Source organism: Moschus berezovskii, chromosome 20 (assembly GCF_049115385.1).
Source record: "Moschus berezovskii isolate FMDL1 chromosome 20, NW_MosBer_1.0, whole genome shotgun sequence".
NCBI classification, from domain to species: domain Eukaryota; kingdom Metazoa; phylum Chordata; class Mammalia; order Artiodactyla; family Moschidae; genus Moschus; species Moschus berezovskii.
In genome coordinates this window covers 63,042,635-63,065,159 of record NC_142479.1, presented here as the reverse complement: position 1 = coordinate 63,065,159, position 22,525 = coordinate 63,042,635, and the positions used below count along the sequence as shown (strand labels likewise).

The 22,525-nt window shown below is 56.1% G+C and overlaps 1 protein-coding gene across 3 annotated transcripts in view; it reads left to right on the top strand.

The window, feature by feature from the left end:
* The window catches only part of RPTOR (regulatory associated protein of MTOR complex 1), a 325,518-nt gene extending 310,886 nt beyond the window's left edge, over window positions 1–14,632 (top strand). For 2 of the 3 annotated variants that reach the window (XM_088829259.1, XM_088829261.1), the window contains 7 exons: window positions 1,938–1,985; window positions 8,310–8,416; window positions 9,116–9,243; window positions 10,932–11,018; window positions 11,869–11,985; window positions 12,252–12,381; window positions 13,047–14,632. In XM_088829259.1, coding sequence (XP_088685385.1) covers window positions 1,938–1,985; window positions 8,310–8,416; window positions 9,116–9,243; window positions 10,932–11,018; window positions 11,869–11,985; window positions 12,252–12,381; window positions 13,047–13,115 — 686 coding nt within the window. In that variant the 3' untranslated portion in view covers window positions 13,116–14,632. The remainder of the gene's footprint in view (window positions 1–1,937; window positions 1,986–8,309; window positions 8,417–9,115; window positions 9,244–10,931; window positions 11,019–11,868; window positions 11,986–12,251; window positions 12,382–13,046) is intronic. The other variant, XM_088829260.1, reaches the window with a different exon arrangement.
* The last annotated feature ends 7,893 nt before the right edge of the window (window positions 14,633–22,525 follow it).

The window sequence follows — 22,525 nt, the reverse complement described above, 5'->3', positions numbered from 1 at the left end:
CGTGTGTTTCCTACTTACTCCTTCCTGCTGGACCTGCCCCCTTTCCTGGGTCTCAGAAATCTCCCAGGACAGGCATTGTTGGTGAGGGCTGGTGAGGGTCTTACCTCCAAGTCTTTGTCAATAGGTGGGGTGAGGGGGTCTTTGGGCAGGCACTACTCGGTGGCTAAGCCAGAGTTCATCTGACCAGGCAGCAGTGGACTTAGCAAAAAGGAAGATGTTACTTCCTTGTTCTTTCTGGAGGAGTGGAAGGTAGAAGGGGCAGGGCACCTGGGAGGCTAGCTGCTTTAAAGGGTCAGGACAGGAAGGGCTTGCATGTTGCAGGGCCTGGGAGGGGGGCCCCGAGAACCAGGGACCCCCGCACCCTCCAGCCTGCACAGCTTCCCTCTGCAGCACAGGGACTGCAACCCCAGCAGGGCCAGAGAGACCCCAATTATAATTTCCATTTCAGGAGCTCAAACTCAGTAACCAAGGGGCGAGGCTGATGGATTTCTGGCCTCTCTGCCAACTTCTGCGTGCCTTCTGCCCATCAGTGCCTGCTTTCTTTTTCTTCGCTTATCTTGGCCTCTGACTTGACAATCACAGAGCTGTTGGCTGTGATTCTGGAGGGAGAACTAGCAGCTTCTAAGGCCATTGCTTGTCAGCATCTGGGGGCCCCCCTGCAGCATGAGGCCCTTCAGAGTCCTGGCTGTGGTCCCCCGGGACCTTGTCAGGCAGAAGCAACAGGCCCCACTCCCTGCTCCAGATTACCTCCCGGGCACGTGAAACTCCCTGTGCTGCACAGGGAGGTCCTCCACCTGGTCTCAGGTCCCAGGCAGCCTCGAGCTGTGTAGGGGGGACTAGGCACCCTGAGGGGAGGGGCTGCCATCATCAACTCCTCCACGCGCCTGTGACAGGGGATCTAACCCAGCTCTGCACCCCGCGAGGCCCAGCCCACCTTGTCCTTCAGCTCCAGAGGTCATAGGGGGTCTCGTCTGTGAACACTGCCATGTAAGGCACGTGGGAGGGAGGACTTGGTGCTCCCTGAGCAGTGGGGAAACTCTGCCTGTGAGGTTCTCCTGTGTGCTTTCCAGCTCAGAATTCACTCACCGGGACACTGTCGTGGCAGCCTGTTTGCAAAGATCTGAACCGGTGGTTTGGGACTAAAGAGACTGTTTCTTGCAGGAGCCCTACCCCTGCCTTTTGGAAGTTGTGTGAAATGTGTAGGGTCTCCGCATCATCTTAGCATGCCCGTGGCTCACGTGTGTACATGTGTACCCAGTCATGGACACGCATGCATGCATGTGCACATGTGAACATGTATGCTCCTGTGCATGCTCATTCAGTTAACCTGGGGACACTCCCCTCATGGGGATACCCCGTGGTCAGAACTGAAGTCAGTCTGGGTCTCTGGCCATCCCCTGGAGCTGAGTGAGCCATGTTCTGAAATAGAACCAGTGGTGGTACCACCCATCGTCAGGCCAAGGCGCCCACAGTCACCTGGACACAAGCGCCATTTCCCAGAGGCCTCCTCACCAACCCGGGGCCTCGTGAATGAAGAGCCGTCCTCACTCAGAGGGTTGCCTCTGCTCCTCCGGCTGTGGCCAGTGGGTCAGCTCCTGCCAGTCGGGCTGCACTAACCATGTGTGTGTCCGGCCACTAACCACCACTCGCTGGAAGTGCCACACATGTCAGGTCATGTTTCCCTTGAGTCTCAGCACCTTCTAATTTCCCATTTGAGTCTTTTTTTAGCCAAAACCTCCAGTCGTTGAGTTTTCAAGTTCGTAGGTACGTTGGCCCTTGTCTTCCGACTGCAGCCGTTGCCCGGGCCAATGTCTGCCCTCCCTCCTGTTCCTTGGTGGTGCTCCCTGACTCTTTGTGGTGTGTTTAATCCTGGCTGATTTGGCTCTGGCTGGCCGGCTTCCCCTTGCATCAAGCCCATAATCCCTGTTTCCTCGCAGGTCTGGCCCGAAAGGTCTCGATCTTTCTTGACCACAGTAAGCAGGGAGGTGAGTGCCTTCCCCTTATCTGTGAGGGCTGGGCGGGAGCCAGCTCCTCTGCTCTGTGCAGAGGAGCCCACTGTGCTCTCAGGCGGCAGAGGGTCAGGGCTGTGGTTTTTCTTATTCGTTCATCCACATACTCTCCTCTGATACAAAAGACCTCATTAGTTGAGCACTCAGATCTCATGGGATGAATGAGGTGGCTGTGTGGCGCTCTGGAAAGAGACCTCAGTGAAAGCCGCAGCCAGGACTCTCCCTGGGAGCCGAGGCCTCACGGTCGCACCTTCCAGCCTCCTTGGTGGCCTTACTCCTGGGCCGGTTCGAGGACAGTTCAGTTCCGTGCTCCATGCCACCTTCACAACAGCCTCGGAACAGGAATAATCCCAGTCCACATCTGCTGGAGTGAGGATGGCGCAGCTCTCGGGCTCCCAGTCTCACTATTCCATTAGGACAGAGATGTCATTCCAGAGTGAGATTTGTGTTCCGTCCAAATTTTTCAAAAAAGAATCTTTTCCAGAATTGAATGCAGTTTCTTGAAGCATCTGTTTCCATCTGAAAATCCATATATAAGTTTGATAGTTACCCAAACGCCCATCCTTAGTTGCCTGTGTATACACTGGGTTAGCAAACTTAAAATACACATGCTCAAAATGAGTCCTTTTCTCTCCTAATTTCATGAGTGGGGTAAATTGTAAAGAGATGGAGCCTTATGAGTCCTGGCAGCAGATAGAATTCTTGGCCTTTAACTTGTAACATCTGAATTAGAGAGCGACCAGCCCTGTGGCGAGCTCTCCATCCTGGGTCTGTCTTTATGTTCTCTTAACAACAAGGGTTCCTTGCAGGAAGGCAGTGGTGGCCACGGGTCTGACGGGATCTCTTGTGCCATCAGAACTGGAGGGATGGAGAAGGGGGCCCCGGGAGGCTAAGAACATGATGTCCTTACAAACGTGCAAACTCAGTTTAATATTTTACAAAGGCTCTTCTAGTAAAATGAAGGAAAAATGGAGAAAACCCAGGACTGACTCCATCTTCACTCCTCCGCCAACAGCAACAGTAGTCATGGTAACCAGAAGGGGTTCCCTCAGAAAGGGCCTCAGAGGAATGACAGGGTCACTTGCCCTGAAATCCTGAAGAGAAACCAGGGGACGCCTTTCACAGCCCTTCTCTGGGGCACCTGGAGGAGAGCGGCCCTGACCCCTGGTTGTCGCCTGCGAGGAGGGCAGCAGTGACCCGGGAGGTCGTCCAGCATCTGCGTGTGAACTGGACGTAAACCTTGGGCCTTGGTCAGTTGTTAGTATTCGTTGCCTGGAGCAGCCGGGCAGTGAGCAGGGCACCAGCTGCAGAGCGCTGGGGTGGCCAGTGCAGGTGGGAGGGTCACAGCCGCCCTCCCCTCCCACCTGCGCTCCTCCTCTGGCGTCACAGGCATTTGGAATCGAATCTTCGCGGGAGGCCCTCTCATTGCTGGAGGCGGGATGCAAGGCCGGGTGGTGGCTCCCGTGGGCCCGCAGGGCAGGCACACAGGCCACAGGGAATGACAGTTCGCTCCTCGCCCAGGACACGTGGCAAGGAACACCCACACTGGGTATGCTCTGATCCTTCACAGCTGCCAAGTGTCCTGGGCCATCTCCCTAAGTGAGAAACAAAAGTTTAGGTGAAATCATTTGCCCCTGAATAGCCCAGATTTCTGTTGCCAGCCCAGTCCTGAGCCTCTGAACCTGCCAGGTATCTAGAAGTGTTCACTGGCCCTGAGAGAGGCCTTACCTCATGGGGAGGTGCTGCCTCTGCATCCCCGGGGAGGCAGTGGGGGTCGCCATCCCATAGGTCTGAGGTTTTCACAAGTGCTGGTGGAGTGGGGACCTGCCCCTCCTCCTTGGCGTTCTGGAACAGTCCCTCCCAAGGGCGTTTCAGGTTGGGGGTGATGGGTGCTTAGTCATAGGCCCACATAATGGATCCTCAGAGGTCAGATCCCTGTGTTGCTTCTCAGAGGCGTATTCCAGATGTGGGGTCCTCCGAGGTCAGCTGGACTGGCCGCTGAGCCTGGAGGGTTGATCATGGACATCACAGAAACCCAAGCCTCTGAAACACGTGTTTCTTCTTCTCACTGTCTGCTGGGCCTGGGTTCTGCCTGGTCCCTGACTTACACGTTCGAGCTTGCTATTCTCCAACCCTCCCTGTACAATGTGCCTATATTTTAATGAAGAAATTCTCTCTTTGGCCAGTTTTTGGAGAGGAACATGTGAGCAGGGCTCGTATCCAGAATAAAGTCAGCCAAGAATCTCTGCCTCCTGGCAAGGGCCACCCCACCCCTGGCTCCCGGGCAGTGAGAGCGATGTCACACTAGATGGACTGTGCTCTTGGGCACTCAGGGTGCCCACCCAGCAGGGGAGAGTCTGCAGCACACACGCAGCCTCCATTCATTAACCACCCTCAGTGTCCTCAATGCAGTAGCATGGACCAGGAGGAGGGACCCTCCGGAGGGGAGCCCAGAGCAGCCTGCCTGCTCCTGAAAAACAGAAAAGGCCCAGGGGGCTGGGGCTCTCCCCACCACTGTCACTTCGTTGGGCATGGGAAAGGGGGGGACCACTGCTGAGGCCATGCTCCCTGGGAACAAAGTGATTGGAGTCTGCACTCTAGTTCAAGATCATGATGTTCCTATCTTACGAGTTTTACTTAAATCACAGCCATCAGTTTTGTTCCTTGTGCTCAACACATCAAGGAAAAGTGTCACCTTTTTTATCATCTTTTCCCAACTCGTGATGAGTCAGATCATCTCTCCTCCGCTGTATCTAGAGGTCGAGACACAGGCTTGGCTGGGAAAGGTCTCAAGGGGGAAAGCCAGTGATTACATTCTGATCTGGGCCAGAGGACGGGCCAGGGCCCCAGACCTGCAGGAGAATGAGGTGGGGGCCAGCAGGTGCAGGAAGGACTCTTCCTGGAGGTGGGTCAGGATGTGAGCAGACTGTTGTTTTTATCCCAACAGTTTTCATGTTGGTCTGAGACTCTTCTACGGAAAGGAGCTCACTGTCTTAGGAGACACAGCGTCCACAAACAGGCCCAGCTCAGAAAGCAACTTTGCCCAGAATTGTCTGCACATGCAGGGCACCTGCCTCCCCAACATGCACAGGACTCGGGAAAACCCTAGGAAACCCATTTCTTATCTCTGCTGGCTTCACCGTGCTTTAGAGCTAGTTTAACCAGAATCTGAAGCTCGATGTTCCACATCAGAGAGTCCAGATTTGAAACAGGACTCAGAGCTCATGTAACTTATGTCCCCAGATCCTCTGATGGGTGCACGGACACACCTTCCAGTACCTCTGTGGAGATGGAGACACGGGGCCTGGGATGGGGGCTCTATCTCCCCAAATTCATGTGTTGGAGTCCTCACCCCCAGCACTTAGAGGGCAGCTGTATTTGAGAGAGGGATTTAGTTGAAGTCACTGGGCTGGGCCCTAATGCAGGGCAAGCTCCTACTGGCTCTAAATCCACCATGAAGGAGATGCAGTGAGGAGGAAGCTGCCACCGCTTCATCTGAATGCCAGGTGGGCCTTCTCGCTCCATTGGGAATGGCCACAGCCTCTTCTCTGCATCCTGCATAGGCTTGGGGCTGAGACCCCTCCCAGTCCTTGTGTGGTCCCCCCGGATTCTCTGCAACTTGTTCCCATGATCCCAGAGCATCCCAGATGTCACCTGGCCCCAGGCTGTCAGTGGAGGACCGCTACTTAATTACACTGCTCCTGAAAACCCCTCAGGGCCAACACGGAGCTCCCAGCGGACTGTTAAGCATGCCTGAGAACACAGGCCACCCCAGCAGTGGTCCATGGATTTAGGAGTCCATGAGCCTCTACAGTGACCTGGTGCCCAAAGTCCGGTCCTGGGTGGGTGCATTCTCTGTGATTCATTCACGTAATGCCCACCAGGCCCATCATGAGGGGAAGCAGTGGCCTGGTTTCAGGCTCTGCTTGTGGGCTGACTGGTCACAGTGTGACCTGGGCTTTCCCGGACAGAAGTGGGACTCACATGTCATACCTTTTCCTCTGCCATGCCTGCAGCCTTGTCACCTGCGGAAACCTTTATGGTACTTTGGGGTGTTTCTTCCTGGCTGGGGTCAGGGGTGTTACAGTGGAGAGACTGCACTCTAAAAGGTGAAACAAAGGCTGGTCCGTTTGTTGTGTGGAGCTGACGTTTCTGCACAGTAGACACGACAGCCGCCAGCAAAACAGGAAGGACGGGGCAGGGGATGTGGGAGGTGATGCCTCTGGAACAGGGAGACATCATAGCCTCACATGGCTGAGAAGGTGACTGAGTACAATATGGAGGGGCTGTGTGGATATCAGGAGAGGGGCGTTCCAGGCTCAGGGTCCAGTTAAGAGGACCAAGCTGGTCCCTTTTGGGCAGAATGGGAGCCCAGTTGGGAGGCCACTGGGAGTCTCTGGAGCAAGGGTCGAGGGAACCTGAAGTGATATGTACAGATAAGAGTCTGGGGTTCAAGAGAAAGATTAGGCACTTGGACAGAACTCCGTAGCCTGAAGGGAACATATCAGAAAAGAACAAATGAGAGTCATGCCCTCCAGCTCAGGAATTCGGGAGAAGAGTAGGCACTCCCAGAGAGAGAAGGGAAAACCACAGAGGCAAACGCAGGAGCTGCTGCCACAAGCAGCAGAGACAGATGTGTGAAAAAGCACGGTGACCTCAGTTTAGACTTCGGTGTGACCAAAGAAAACATACATGAAGTTATGTCAGTGACACAATAGGAGAGAATATTTGCACTATGTGAGTTAAACCGTCAGTGTCAGAATATATGTTAAAACATGCAGGGGCCTTCCCTGGTGACTCAGTGGTTAAGAATCCACCTGCCAACGCAAGAGACACAGGTTCGATAGCTGATCTGGGAAGATCCCACATGCCTTGGAGCAATGAATGCCACGCGCCACAACTATTGAGCCCGTGCTCTCGAGCCCAGAACTGCAACTACAGAGCCTGCGTGCTGCAACTACTGAAGCCCATATGGCCTAGAGCCTGTGCTCCACGAGGGAAGCCACTGCAGTGAGAAACCCACACGCTGCAATTAGTAGCCCCCGCTCTCCGCTACTAGAGAAAAGCCTGCACCGCACCAAAGACCCAGCACAGCCAAAAATATAAATAAAAATATATTTTTTTAATTATTTAAAGATATACAGGCTTCACAAACCAGTGCTGACCAGGATTTAGGGAAACCACACCTTGTGTCCATTTCTGCTGAGACTGCAGGCCAGCACCCACTCTGGGAGTGGATGGCCATTCCTGGGGAGGTGCAAAGCACAGATGGACATGTCCCCTTCCTGGTGTTGCCGCCGCCTCCTTACGCACAGGGAGCATGGAAACGTCATCAGGGTGGCGTGGTTTACAAACTCAGGGGATCACGGAAGTGAAGGGCTTGTTCTCCAAGAGCATGTTACCCACAAATTTATACAAATTAGCCAGATCTGCATTCATAGGTTTGGGTGAAACCTCACCATATAACCTTACAGGAAAAACACAAGTTGCCAGAAAATATACTCCCAGTTGAAACTGGCAACTTTTGAGACGTGAGAGATGGCGTTTCGTGGTTTTAGACACAGGGCCCTGCATTGGAATGCACAGAGGCAGGCCTGGGAGGATGCCTGCAGCCTGGGGGCAGTTCATCTGGTGAAAGGGCAGGCACGTGAGGTTTTCATTGTCTTAAATTTCCTTTCTTTTCAAGAAAAAAAAAAAAAAAGTAAAAATGACAAAATATTAGCAACTCTTAGGTCTGAGTGGTGTGTTCAGGGATTTCTGTTGTGTTTTTTCTGTATGTTTGAAACACAAGTAAACATTTTAAATTAAATCTTATTTTAGAGCCCCTCCTGTGAGGTCAGGGCTGCCCTTAGGGAAGCTGAAGGGTCTCACCGCATCCCCCCGCCCACCGCCCAGTCCGAGGAAAGGGCTACCCCTTGATTCATTTACCGCTGATCATCTGTGGTCAGCCTCCTGCCTCCATGAGGGGCAGCCACAAAGCTGTTCACTCCCAGGGGACTGCGGGACCCAGAGGACTCACACCTGTGTGCCTCTGACACCCCTTCTCGAGTCTCCAGACCTGCCAGTGATGCCCAGGTGTTCTGGAAGGTGGGCATCTTGGACAAATGGCCGTGAGATCACTGTCCCTCTGGCAGATGCCTGAAAACAGCAGAGATACAGAGAAGGCTCTGAATTGTCACTCCAACCTCAAGCTTCTTGTGTGGGATTGGAGACCCACCCTATGGGTTGGCACCAGCTGCTTGAGCAGCTGCCCAGACCAGGCTCCCTCGGTGACACTGGTGCCCATCTGTATCTCTCCAGGAGCTGGGATGGTGGTGGACTGGGAGCAGGAGACTGGCCTCCTCATGAGCTCGGGAGACGTGCGGATCATCCGGATCTGGGACACGGACCGCGAGATGAAGGTGCAGGTGAGCACACTATCCCTTGTGGGGCTTCCCCGGGGGCACAGCAGGCCAGTGTGCACAGACCACGCTATCCTCCCCAGCTCCACTTGCCCTCAAGGCCAAGAATGAGGGTATATGGAAGTGCTCTGAGCAGGCGGTGTCCCCAGAGGTGGGGACAGAGGAACGCAGGCCCAGTCAGGCTGCCTCCCACCTTTTAAATGGATACAGTGATTCGGTTTCCTTCCCTGTTGGATTTCTTCCTTGTGTGTGCCCAAGCTGCAACCTCTTCTGATTGGAAAAGCACTTTTTTCCTCCTGGGGCCCATTTTTTTGTCTCCTGCTCTTTCCTGCTGAGCGTTCATTACACCTCCTGCCCTTCTCCAGCTTTTGCAGCTGCCAGGAGGAGAGGCAAGGAGATGGTTTATGGGTGGCAGGATTCCTCCTGGACCCTTCCCTGATCTAATTAGGAGGTTTAAGAGGAAGCTGATGAGGATTTCTCCTGCTGAAATGTGCTTCATCCTCCTTCTTAGCAGAGAGGGAAACGTTGGAAAGTTTAATGGGCACAGAGGTGTTCATGGCCATGTCCTCTGGGCTGTGGGCCTCGGGGGCCTGGGCTATAACTCGGGCAGATGGAGCCTGACTCCCTCTGGGCCCGGCTCCTCCAGCGGCTGGTGCGGGCGGGGCCCTGACACCAGGGTGCCTGACGGGTCTGTGTCGGCCCTAGGACATCCCCACGGGCGCTGACAGCTGTGTGACAAGCCTGTCCTGCGACTCCCACCGCTCCCTCATTGTGGCTGGGCTCGGCGACGGCTCCATCCGCGTCTATGACAGGAGGATGGCGCTCAGCGAATGGTAATTGGGCCTCACCTACCCCTCCATCTCCTGGGGTCAGAGGGAGCGAGCCCCCAGGGCCAGACGGTCACTCCCCCCAGAGCCGCATCCCCCCGGCGCGTGGAGGAGCACAGCTTCCACTTCCCACCAGCCGTGGATGGGCTGTTCAGAACACAGGCTGAGGGGGAACATGCCGGCGAGGCACTGCCTTCCCGGCCTCCATTCCCCCTGCACACAGACAAGGCTACTGCCTCCCAGGTCAAACTCAGAAACAGCCAAGGAGACAGCGTTAGGGACGCCTGTGGACACTGTGCCGCTCTGGGCCACACACGTTCACATGGTCGTGGCTGCTCTGGGCACCGCCACTCTGCCCTGGGCTGAGGCCCCCAGGGGCCCTGCACAGTGCCCCATGTAGGCCGGTGAGCTTGGAAGTCCAAATGCTCGTCACACACAGCTGGTAAATGACAGAGCCCCACGGGAACGTGGGCCCGGGCTCCCGGGTGATGTTTACTGAACACCCACCTAGTCCCAGGGAATGGGGAGCAGCAGGTGGGCCCGTATGCAGCCACAGGAGCTAACAGGGTCCTCGGGAAGGGAGTGGGAGGGGACAGGACAGGGGACGGGGCCGAGCTGGGCCTGAGTGCAGGTGAACCCTGCCAGCGACCAGCAGGAAGAGAGTGCAGCTCTGAGGGCGCAGGGCTGGGAGCGGCTGGGAAGACCAGTAGGACCCAGGCAGCCAGCAGGGGCGCCAGCCAGTCTGGCAGGAGTTTGGGCCTGAGGCTTGGATGACGAATGGGCCCCAAGCAGCCCCTGGCTCGCATGGTCCCTGCAGGTCTCTGCAGGAGGGTGCCCACCGAAAACCTACACTGCCCACCAGAAGCAGCCATCATGGAAGTGGGGGAGCAAGGTTCCTTTCTGGGGTGATGAAAATATTCTAAAATTGTGTAATGGTCGCACAGCTGTAAGAACGTGTCAAATCAGTGAGTACATGCTTACAGGAGACTCTTACTGTATGTGAATCAAATGTCAATCAGACTTATTGTCAGAAGCCTCCCTGGGCAGGCAGTAACCTGGCAAATCGACAAGAAGAGCTGAGGGTCACAGGGCGGCCGTGAGGGAGGGGCTGGGGTCTCCAAACCTCCTCTTCGGTCTGAGGACAGAGACACGGGGGCTCCCGGGCAGAGACCTGTGTGTGCCGGGTGAGACTGTGTCCCGGACCCTTTCCAGGGGTCACGCTCTTACCCCACCTCCCCGTCACGTGCATCCCAATCCCACTCTCATTCATGACCGCACCAGGCTTCCAGGAAAGCCTTGTCCCTCGGTTTCAACAGCTTTACAGTCTGGCATTCTCGGTCCCAGCCCTCAAACCTACAGGGAGATGCAGTGTGAAGTCCTGGTAGGGGGGCTGGCAGTGTCTGGGGCCCCGAGAGGGCATGGCTGCCACCCTGCCTCCAGAGGCCCCAGCATGGCCTGAGGTGCCCGGGGCGGGGTGGGGCATGCCAGTGGTGTGGGGTCAGTCAGTCACTCACAGCGAACATGAGACAGTGCGGGCTGACCTCAGGGCATGGGCAGACCGTGGACACTTGACATAAATACCCGGTTCCCTCTGCTCAAAACAGCGTCCACTCTGCCTCCCGTCCCAATGCCTCGGAGCATCAGGGACACCCACAGCTGTGCCCAGGCCCTGACCCCTCCTTCCTCCCCTCCAGCCGCGTCATGACCTACCGGGAGCACACGGCCTGGGTGGTGAAGGCCTACCTCCAGAAGCACCCCGAGGGCCACATCATGAGCGTCAGGTAATGAGCGTGGAATATTCATGAGACATTTTGCTGTAAAAACATTATTTTCCCTCCATCTAAAATATGTCCTTGGTATTTAAACAGCTGGGAAATATGGCATTTCAGGGTAGTAATTAACTTCTGCTCTGGGACTGGCCAAAAAGGTCAGGGCCAACACCAGGGCAGGGACAGTGGGTCCTCCCGCTGGAGAGCTTGGCCTGCGGGCGTCCTGTGAGCGGCAGGAGAGGGGGTGAATGAGGCAACCGGGGCACAACCTCCCCGCGACAGCAGCATCTGCCAGGCGTGTGCCAGGATCACTGTGCGGATCTATCATCTGCCCATAAATCCATTCCTGCTACCCGGTAAATCCTGTGCTGAGAGCGGCGGACATTTATTTGCCCGTTAAAGGGACAGCAGATGTAATTTACTGTCACAAAGCCACCATTTCTCCGAAGAGATGCTCTTCTCTTGTTTGTAATGTGGAAACAGAACACAGCTCTGAAAACGCTGTCTGCCAGGCCCAGGGCAGGAAGAGGTGACCTCCCATCCTCCCCTCCCACCCATCACCACATCCCTGCTATGCAAAATCTAATATCCGGCCGGAAGTGAACAAATAACTCACAGCCTCCCCCAGGTCTTTGCTCACCCCGCTGTGTGCCTCAGCGGCTAGGCCCTTTCTGACTGGAGGGAGGGGACCCTGGGGCTCAGCAGCAGGCCTGGTGCCAGAGTCAGTGGGGTGGGCCCATGTGCCATCCAGGGGCCTCCCTAGACACTCTGAGGGTCCAGGGGACCGTGGCCTTGAACTGTACATGGTGCACCCTGGGGCCCCACCATGCCCACCCAGCATCACCACAACCCCATCCCGCAGTGTCAACGGGGACGTGCGCTTCTTTGACCCTCGGCTGCCAGAGTCTGTGAACATCCTGCAGATTGTGAAGGGGCTGACAGCACTCGACATCCACCCCCAGGCAAACCTGATCGCGTGGTAGGTCTGCCTCTTCTCTGCCCCCCGCCCTGCCCAGCCGGCTCCCGGGGCCCTGTGTAAACAGCGGGCACCACGACGCCCCCCACACGCGTGGAGGAGAGCTGGATGGAGAGCCTGAGTGTGGGGCCCCTTTGCTGCTCCTCACCTGCCTGGCCTCACAGCCTCTGAGGCTCCAGCCCCCTTGTGGGGGTGACCAGAGAGGAGCCCCCTCTCCCCGTAGACACGCCCACCTCCCCGCACTGACCGCCCGGCCTTCTCATGTGCAGCGGCTCCATGAACCAGTTCACCGCCATCTACAACGGCAGCGGAGAGCTGATCAACCACATCAAGTACTACGACGGCTTCATGGGCCAGCGGGTTGGCGCCATCAGCTGCCTGGCCTTCCACCCACACTGGGTCTGTGTCTCTGCCCCCATCAAGGGCTGGGGGTTCGGGAGGCGCGGGGAGGCGCGAGCAGCGGCAGGCAGAGGCCCCTGCCCCGCACCACAGTCGGCCAGCCCAGGATCTCCAGGGGCCGTAGCCCCCAGACTGCACTCCCTCTGGAAGCAGCATCAAATTCCCTGTCACTCAGGGCAGACATGAAGTAGCCCCACTCTTCGCGACCCCTCTGGCCCCTGCACAGACCTCAGCCCCAGAGAAAGCTCCCCTTGAAAAGTTCACTGGGGTAGGAGCAGCCCAGAACCCATGACCCGGGTGACGGCGCCGTCCTAAATTACAGTCAGCCGTGTGGCTGGGGGCTGCTGTGTTTTAAATTAGGATTTTCCCCACCTGCCTGCGTGCAGCACGAGGTTCCCCAGGAGCCTGGCGTGTGGCTCTCTGCCAAAACTCACGGCATGAGGTTCCCAGAGCTGTCCCTGGGGAGCCATGCTGAAAAGAAAAACGTGGGCGGTGTGTGGAGCAGGCAGGTTCCCTGTGACAGGGCAGAGGTGAGGAACCTGCACGAGTTGTGTGGCCCAGGAGCCCGTCATTTCCACACTGGCCTTGCGGGTGGAGTTGGGGTGACCAGACCCGGCCTACATCCCCCCAGCCTCTCACCGCCTGCTCTCTCCTCCCTCCCGCAGCCGCACCTGGCCGTGGGCAGCAACGACTACTACATCTCCGTGTACTCGGTGGAGAAGCGTGTCAGATAGCGGCCCCTCCCTGCAGGCCGCCGTGTACATAGGGGACCCACCACGCTACCCTGAACACTGGCCCGAACTGGCTGCTGAGGGCTTGAGAGGGCCCGCACTGTCTGTCTGTCTGTCTTCGCTGTCATGCCTAGGAGCCCAGAGAAGGGGGCTCTGCCAGAGTCCTTGGTGTGACGGTCGCTGCTCTGCTGAGACACGGCTCCCAGGCCGAGGACACAGTCACTGTATGTTCCAGTCCCCACCCATCCTGTTGTCGTCTGAGGTTTCCAAGGGGGTAACACACTTGTTTTATTTTCCAAGTGATGTGAGCATTAGTCCCCAAACCAGACGGAAGCCAGCTCCTGGGGCTGTGTCCCCCCCAGCGTGGGCTCCTGGGGTGGTCCGAGACCACTGGCTGAGGTGGAGGCTTGAGAATGAGCAAAGGACAGATGGAGGTGGCCTGCCACCCGCTGGTCATCACCCCAGGCTGTCTGGCCAAACCCCAGAGCCCGAGCGCACCCCTCCCCACAGACAGGCCTCCCGTCTGAGTGTCGGCAGGAGGGGCTCCGGTCTGGAAGGAGAGGCAGGTCGCTTGGGCCACAGGGCTTGTTTCTCTCAAGTGCTGCTCTTGCCCACCCGGTGCGTGGCCTCCGCACCCGCGCCCCACACGCATCACATGAGCACACGTGGAGGGGCGGCCCAGCCCTGAGTATCCAGGGGTGAACAGCACCGCCCCAACCCTCTGTCCTCACACACATGGGGGCAGCTCACACTTGCATGGGACACAGGAGAACTCCCAGGTGGGCAGCAGCTTCACGTGTGTCCGTTGCACACATGCGTCTGTGGCGGGGCGCTGAGCAGCCACGCCTGGTACGCAAGACATAACCACGATGATGATATTTTAAAAATCATTTTTTCCATTTTCCTTGGGAATCAGGATTATTCCAAGATAGAGGAGTGAGCTGGCTTAGTAAACTCTGCCGGTAAGAGGCCAATAATAGTGGGAATGTAAGGAAGAGCCGTGCTGTGGACCTGGGTGGGCTGGACAGGGCACGGGGCTGGCCAGGGGCTGGCCGTGACTGCTCCCCCGAGAAGGCTCCAGGACGGTGTCCATCGTGTGCTGGGTGAGTGAGCGGCGTGCGGGTGGGGAAGGCTGCAGAAAGCTCAGCTCACCCAGTGCTCCAGACACAGTGACTTGGGAACCTTCCAGAAGCTGAGCTCCACCCACAGATGCCGAGCTGACTGCCCAGAGCCGATTTCACAGAGCAGTTCCACTCCACATTTTGAGCTCACATGTGGCTCTGTTTATTTTGAGACAAAACTATCCCCAGGCCAAGCGCGGGGGCCCGGTGGGGCTGTCTTCACAGGTCTGATGCGAAAATTCAATCATGAAGTTACAGAGGCTCAAGAGAGTGCGACCTAAGGGTTCATTTATCTCTATTTATTTTATCAAAATGAGAACTGAAAGACTTTGACAAAACATGGAATTGTAACACAAAAGGCGAGAAGGATAAACTGTTAATAAAAGATAAATACGCAGAGGGCTGGCTGGAGGCGCTGTCCTTTAAGGCAAGTCCTTCATGCCCTCGAGGCTCCAGGCACAAGCTGGTGGTTCCCAGCCCTTGGCCCCCTTGGGCACAGCCCCAGCCCTGTGGCTTGGACCATTGGCCCAAGAGAAGGCCCTAGATTTGGGGTCACCCCACTCTGCCTGTGAGCCCAGGCTCCCAGAGGGAATCCCTCTGCCACGTCCTGTGTCTTTTTTACTTACCACCTACAGTTAGAAGCCAGAAGGCTGCATCTGGGTTCTGTCCTGGGGGTCTGTCTTCCCACCCTCCTCCTGTGGCTTGGGGACCCCGACTCCTTCCTCAGCCAGCATCCTCTCTGGTCCCAGCCTGAAAGGTCCTCCACTGTCAGCCTCTGACTCCTCGGGCCCACCTAGTGGTCCAGGGTTGACTCCCCTGTGGGGGCTGGAGCCCATGTTCCCACTGACGCGCCAGCAGGCCTGAGGGGTCCCACTCCCTACAAGCAGCTTGGGTTCCAGCTCTTGTCGCCCTCATGACAGGAAATGGGGCCCAGGCGTGAAGCAGCTCACCCAGAGCCACACCCACTGGGTGGGTGGTAGCAGGAACCGGGGTCCCACCCAGCATCCTGACCTCATGGCCTCAAGATGGAACCTCACTCGGCAAACAGGGCGTAGTGAGTGGGGAGGTGGGCAGCACTGGGAGCCAGCCATGCACACTGGCGCCGAAGGAGCGACAGGAATTGAACCGGGTTCACTAAACTGGATGGGGTCAACCTGGCCGAGGACTAAAGGCCAGCCCCTGAGGAGGCCAGGCGGGTTGTGATGGGGGCACACAGGGGAGAGAGGAGCCAGGACTCAAGAAGGAGGCAGGCCAGCCACTGCCAGGGCCCAGACCAGGGAAGCCCCTGTGTCAGCCCGCAGGGCAGCTGCGACCAATCACCCCAAACACGTCAGCCAGGACACACTCGCTCTCCTGGGCCTGGAGAGCCCCACACCGAACCTAGAACCAAGGAGCTGGGCAGGTTCCTTCCGGAGCTTCCGGCGGAGAATCACTTTTCCAGCTTCTAGAACCTGCCCTCATCCCTTGGCTCATGGCCCCTTGCTCCTCCTTCCAAGCCGGCAGTGCAGCTGGAGTATTTCTCACAGGGCATCACTCTGACTCGGACTCCGACCCCACCCCCCACTTTCAAGGACCCTGTGATGACACAGCCCCAGTGAGTAATCCAGGACAATCTCTCCACATCCGAGTTGCTGATTGGCATCCTTAATCCCCTTTGCCTCATAACCTAAGAGGTTCACAGCTCCCTGGACTAGGATGTGGGCCTCTTTGAGAGACTTGATGCTGCTGACCACTCTTTCTGTCTATAAGTCCCCTACCAAGCAGAGCCCCCAAATGCCGGGAGTGGCCTAAGAGGAGGTGAGGGGGCACTGAAATGGGAAGGAAGGCATCCATCCCTGTTCTCGAGGAGCAGGGAAGGGCCCCTGATCTCCAGAGCTGTGCATTCCAGGCCAGCTGCCTCCACGTCCCTGGGGAGGCCCGCAGGAGGAGGCCCTGAGGCCTCGGCACGTGAGGAAGACTGTGGGGAAGCAGGTGGATTCCCCAGTACAGCGCCCACTCCAAAGTGGGGAGGGGAACTGTTGCCATGGAAACCTGGGGTGTAAGCAGCTGGAACTCCTGAATTACATTACAGTTTGTTTTAAACAAGAAGGATACCCAGCACTTACTCAGCTGCACCTGGCACACTTCAGCAGAGAGAGTAATATTTTTCCCATTAGCATCAGTTATTCTGTCACCCGGATTTGAATACAAATCAAGTGCTCATAAAAATGAAAGATGGGCATGTGGCTGGAGCTACCACAGGAGGGCGCCAGACCCAGGGCTACACCCTCCACTCACCGGCTCCAAACGCCTGCAGTGAAGGGGCCAGAAAAGAGCCCACCAGCACCGCAGAGCTGGTGTCAGCTTGCTAGCCAGGAGCCAAGGACGACTGTCCTAGGTGGCCAGGCAGGGACAGCCGTCCAGCTGAGGAGAGAGGGGATGGGAAGGTGTTATCTCATGCAGATGACAAGCTCGGGGAGGCTCTGCTCTGTGGGTCCCTCCTGGCTCAGCGGCTTTCAGCACAGGACCACCTGAGACTTGGCCGCAGGCTTGTCCTCAACCCCGTGCAGATGCCATGCTTCAGCACGTAGGAGGCGCCAAGAATTCCCAGCAAAGGTGTGTTCACCTGGGCAACACACAGTCAAGCGTGTGCATGCAGGTGGGTGGGAGTGATTCAGCCTCAGGACGCGGGGCCTGCAGAATGAGTTTGGAAAAACGTAATTACAGACAAGGGCTGGGTGCACCATAAGGCCGGCTGGCCACTGTCTCCGTCTTGGGGTTTCTCAGGGGTCCTCTGGGAAGAGGTCAGAGGGGTTGGCCTCTCAAGGTTGTTCTGCTTCTTGGGTTCAGTTGTACAAGCTGGCTGAGGGTCCACGTGGCCTGAAAACTGGCCAGTGCCTCCTGGCCTGGGGCAGGTGAAGATGGGGTAGGATGAAAACAGGTGAGGGAAAGGGGCACCAGAGGGAGGGTGGCAGCTGGGATGGGCCCAGTTGTGTCCCCAAAGGGACAGCCAGCAGGCACATCCTGAGACCCTCGCCAGCCCCAGGGTCTGTGCAGCCATTGTGGGAGCCAGGGGCCAGCATAGGAAGCCGCAGCCCCAGGCCCACATGGGCCCAAAAGTGTGCAGCTGGGACGAGCAGCTGAGGATCAGGAATCCAGGTGAGGCGTCCAGTTCACCAATGTGGGGGCTGCTGCTGGTTGAAGGAGGAGGGGCCATGAAAGAGGGGATGTTCTACCCAAGTGTAGAGCAGACACCAGGGGGCAGGGAGGAGGGAGGCGAGGCAGGTACAGGTTCTGGGGCAGCAGAGCCCTCCTCCACGCCAGATACAAGACAAGGGGGCTCCCAGAGAGGCCCCCAACTGCGAGGGAGGGACTGGAGGTGATGGGGGGGGGCAGCCCAGAACTTGTCACCAGCACCCAGAGTGCCCTGCTTTGCAGGAGGAATGGCCTGGGGGCTATTCTGTGAGGGAACCCAGATACGTGTGGAGCTCCTGCCCCTACAGCCTGTGGAGGGAGTGATCCCAGCTCCACAGGGAAGGTGGCAGCTGCCAGCAACAACCACAACCAAAGCCCAGGCAGAACCCACATGGGGTTTCCTGTCTTTTTTGCTCTTTACCAGAACTATTTGCACTGGGGAAAGAAACAAATGACACACCAGCATTGAACAACTGGAAAAGGCAATTAACAGGCCAATTCCATTTACAAAAGCATCAAAAAGAATTAAATACCTAGGCATAAATACAATAAAGGAGATGAAAGATTGTACACCAAACAACAAATCATTGCTAAAAGTAATTACAGAGGACCTGAATAAATAGACATTCTGTGTTCGTGGGTTGACAATATTATTAAATGGCAGTATTCCCCAAAGATTCAATGCATGTCCTAGAAGATCCTAAAGACCCTTTTGCAGAATTGGACAGATCAAACTTCAAATGCATATGGAATTACAAGGGTCCCCAAAACAACTTTGAAAGATAAAAGGTTGGAGTCTTTCTACTGATTGGAATCTGCCTGATTCAAACCTTAGTACCAAGTTACAGTAATCATTCTACAGTGGTTCTAGCATAGAACAGAATAGAGAACCCCGGATGAACCCAGACATCTATGGGCAACTGGTTCTCAAACAAGGTGACAAAACCACTCAGTAGGGAAAGAATAGTCTTTTAACAAATGGTGCTATGACAGCTGGATATTTACACACAAAAGGTGGACCCTTGCCTCACACCACATACAAAAACTAACTCACAATCAATAAATGGCATAAATACAGGAGCTAAAACTTTAAAATTCCTAAGGGGGGGAGGGCAGGAAATAGAGGTAAATTTTCATGACCTTGGCAACGGATTCTTAGATTTGACACCAGAAGCTTGACACAAGAAAAACTAGATAAACTGGACTTCGTAAAAATGTCTTTGTGTGCATCAAAAGACATAAGGATGGGAAAAAAATTAATCTGCAGAAAAAGATTTCAGAGAAAATACTTGCAAGTCACATATCTGATAAGGGTTTAAGCGTTTAATATCCAGAACTCATAAAGAGCTCTTACAACTCACCAATCAAAGGACAATTCAAAACTGGGCAAAGAACTTGAACAGACAATTCTTCAAAGAGGACATTACCAAACCAAACTTGGGTCTGTTTCCCGCACACAGTAAAGTTGAACTATTGACACCAAGTAATGGTAAAGACAAGTGAAGCATTTATTGCAGGTGCCAAGCAGAGAATCCCAGGCAGCTAGTCCTTAAGAGGCCCAAACTCCCTGAAAGCTTTCAGGGAAAGGTTTTTAAAGACCAGGTGAGAGACAGGGGTTGTGGGGTACATGATCAGCTCATGGACATTCTTCTGATTGGTTGGTAGTGAGGTAATTGGGAGTCAACATCACCCATCTTGGTTCCAGTGGGTCTGGTGTCTTGGGGGCAGTATACTGTTAACTTCTTCCACCTAGTGGGCGTTTCAGTATCTGCAAAATAGCTCAAAGAATGTGGCTTCTCCAAGCTAGGGCAGACCCATGCCAGATCCTCCCCCTGACCTCAGGGGCTGTTCTTGGACCCCCCTTCCTGCACCTCCCCCACCGGTGCAAGGGGTGGACTTGCAGTAGTGCTGGGTGTGGGCTGGGGAGGCGATCGGATGCGGGATGCCGCCCCCACAGGGTGAGGTGTCTGAGATGCTGAGGTGTGGGGTGACAGGTGCTGGGGTACAAGGGGCTTGTGTCTGGGAGCAAGCACCCGGTGTGGGGTGCAGAGCACAGGGTTAGGTGTGGGGGTGCCTGGGTGTCCAGTGCTGGGGTGTGGAGTGCTTGGGGACGGGTACCGGTGCCGCCCCCTGGGGAGCCAGCCCGCATCCCCGGCCCAGGTGTTGTCCTACGGCCTCCAGGTTGTCCTGCAGCGCCACCGCGTGGCCGCCGCGGGGCTCGCCCTTACCCGGCCGCAGCTTGACTGGGGGTCCGGCGCTAGGCTTCCAAGAAGGGTGGACGCCCCCGCGGCCCTGCACCCCTCTCCCTGGCCCCGCCTCATATCTGCTCTAGAGCCCTCAAGAGCCGTCTCAACCTCTGACCTGCCGCGACCCAGCGTCCCCACTCATGGGTCCCCCAAGGGTTACCAGCAGGCAAGCACTTTCTCCTCAGCCCTCCATGCAGCCCCTCTGAGTTCTCGCCTTCCCCAGGACGTCCCCCGTCCCAGGACACCCGCCCAGGGGCTTCCACCGGCACTGACCTGGGATGCCCCATCCTCTGTGCCCACGTAGTGTCCATGAAGCTGGTCCTACCAACAGCTCATCTGTGTCTTTAACACCATTTCCTGGGCTCACACCCAATGCCTGAAACTTGGCCTGAATCCTTCTGACTTCTTCCAGAAGATTCCTTGGCTAACCCCGTGTTCTCTGCTGCTCTGTCACCGCCTCCTTAGTCTGACCCCCCCAGGACCCCTAACCCTGGGGACCCTTGACCACGACCCTGACAGCTCTTAACATGCTGCACGTGTACCGCTGGCCAGCACCCCCAGTTCATCCTTCCCATGTGTCCTAGACCGACCAGGCATCGGAATGACTCCCGTTCTCATGTGAAGCTTTACCCCAGATCCCTGGTGTTTCAGTTCAGTTCAGTTCAGTCGCTCAGTCGTGTCCGACTCTTTGTGACCCCATGAATCACAGCACGCCAGGCCTCCCTGTCCATCACCAACTCCCGGAGTTCACTCAAACTCATGTCCACAGAGTCGGTGATGCCATCCAGCCATCTCATTCTCTGTCGTCCCCGTCTCCTCCCGCCCCCAATCCCTCCCAGCATCAGTCTTTTCCAGTGAGTCAACTCGTCGCATTTAGTGGCCTCAAAAAGTGCCTGTTTTGGAGGAAATTCCCTCCACTCTGCCCGCGAGCGACCACCCTCCCCTCTGCGGATTGGCTCCGGCGAGGATAAGACGCCAGCAAGGCCACAGTTGATTGGCTTGTAGGGAACCAATCAGAGCCCTTATCTGGGAGTGACACTTGGCAGTCTGGGAAGGTGGGCACCCAGCGGAGGCTGATCGGTAGGCCTAGAAGTTGGAGGGAGCGGGTGGTTGGAGACAGTAGATAGAGGAGGTGGATGGCGAATGTGGGCCGCAGAGCGACGAGGGGCAAGGGGACCCGGATGGCTTCCTGCGCTAGTCGTTCATGGCCGCCGGAGTTGATGGCAGTTCCTGCCACGTGCTCCTTGGGCCGCCACCCGCAGGCCTGCAGAACCCTGTTGACGCCGGTGCGCACACGGCAGGCCAGCCCACAAGGCTGCACTTGCACGCCACCCGCTCCCCGGGTCTGTGCGTCAGGTAAGGGCTACCCCATTGTCACCTTCCCTAGAGGTCTTTCCATCGGGCTTCCAGGTTAGTTTCCTCCGGTAGGAAGTGTTCCAAGCTGTGGATGGTGGCAGAGGTGCACAGGCGGCTGACTGGGCTTTGGTAGTTGTGAGGCAGAATGGGGGTGGGGTGGGGTGTCACTGTGTCCTGACTTTCTTTTCAAGTCTAAGAAAGCTCCCACTTCTCCACGATCCAGTGACGGGCCCCTGGCCTTCATTCCTGCTGTCCTGATTTTGAATCACTGATTATCTGTAATAGATGTCTCCCTGCTTGAAATGCCCAGAGAGGTGCCTGTTTACAGAGGTTCCCATGATGCATAGTTAGGGCCAGAAGTCAGTCCCGGAGAGAGACAGTGGAAGACAGAAACCCAAACTTGATTGTATGCAGTGATGATCTCATTATTGTGTCATGGACTGAACTGTGTGTCCCCCTAAAATTCAGATGTTGCAGTCCTAACCCCAAACATCTCAGACTATGCCCTGATTTGGAGAGAGGGTCTCTACAGAGGTGAGCACGTTAAATTGAGGTCATTCATGTCAGTCCTGATCCAACAAGACTAGTAAACTCATGTAAAGGGGAAATTTGGACACAGACGGGCACACAGGGAGGCTCCATGAAGATGGAGGAAAAGTCCCGTGATGCTTCTCCGTGCTACGGCTTGCCGACAACCAACAGAAGGTTGGAGATTCCCCCTCACAGCCTCAGATGGAGCCATCCCTGCCGATGCCTTGAACTCAGACTTCCAGCCTGCAGACTGTGAGACAATACATTTCTGTGGCCTAAGAGGCCCAGCCTGTGGTGACTTGTCATGGCAGCCAGAGCAGACTGCCACAGCCTGTGGCAAATAGGACACAGGTAGTGGAGGGATGCTGTAGCCACACACTTTTCTGCGATGACCTGGAAGGAAGCATTTCCTGAAAGCCAGATTCTGGGAGTCCAAGCAGCTGCAATGCAACGTCCTGGGGGAAATCAGGGCTAATGGGGCACACAAGTGATTTCTGACCACACTGGGAAGATTTCATTTTTAAAAATGACAATCAAGGGGCTTTAAATTCTCAGTTCAAGATAGAGTCCGAAAAGCAGAAAATGTGTAGGACTACTATAAAAGAAAATCTTATTTCTTGTAGCAGGACTGTTGTGTCTGGATATCATTCCCCCAGTTCTATTCTGCGGGTTGTAGGATTATAACATAAATTGAATTCTCAGCCTCATCTGGTCAGTGTGAAAGAGTCAGATGGAGAGAGCTGAGTGGGCTGATCTTGACCCCCTCATAACCACGTCAAGCCTTGCCTGCCAGCAGAAGTGACCCTGCTCCCCATCTGAAGCGTCCTTCCCACCCCCTGCTCATGAAGACCCCACCCAGTAACGCCATGTTGTCTCCAGATCCATAACTGCAGTGAGAGCCCAGCTGACTCCAGGGAAGGTGGGCACATCCCAAGAATTCCAAGAAATTGCTGACTCACACTGGAGAGTCTTGGGGAGACCTCAC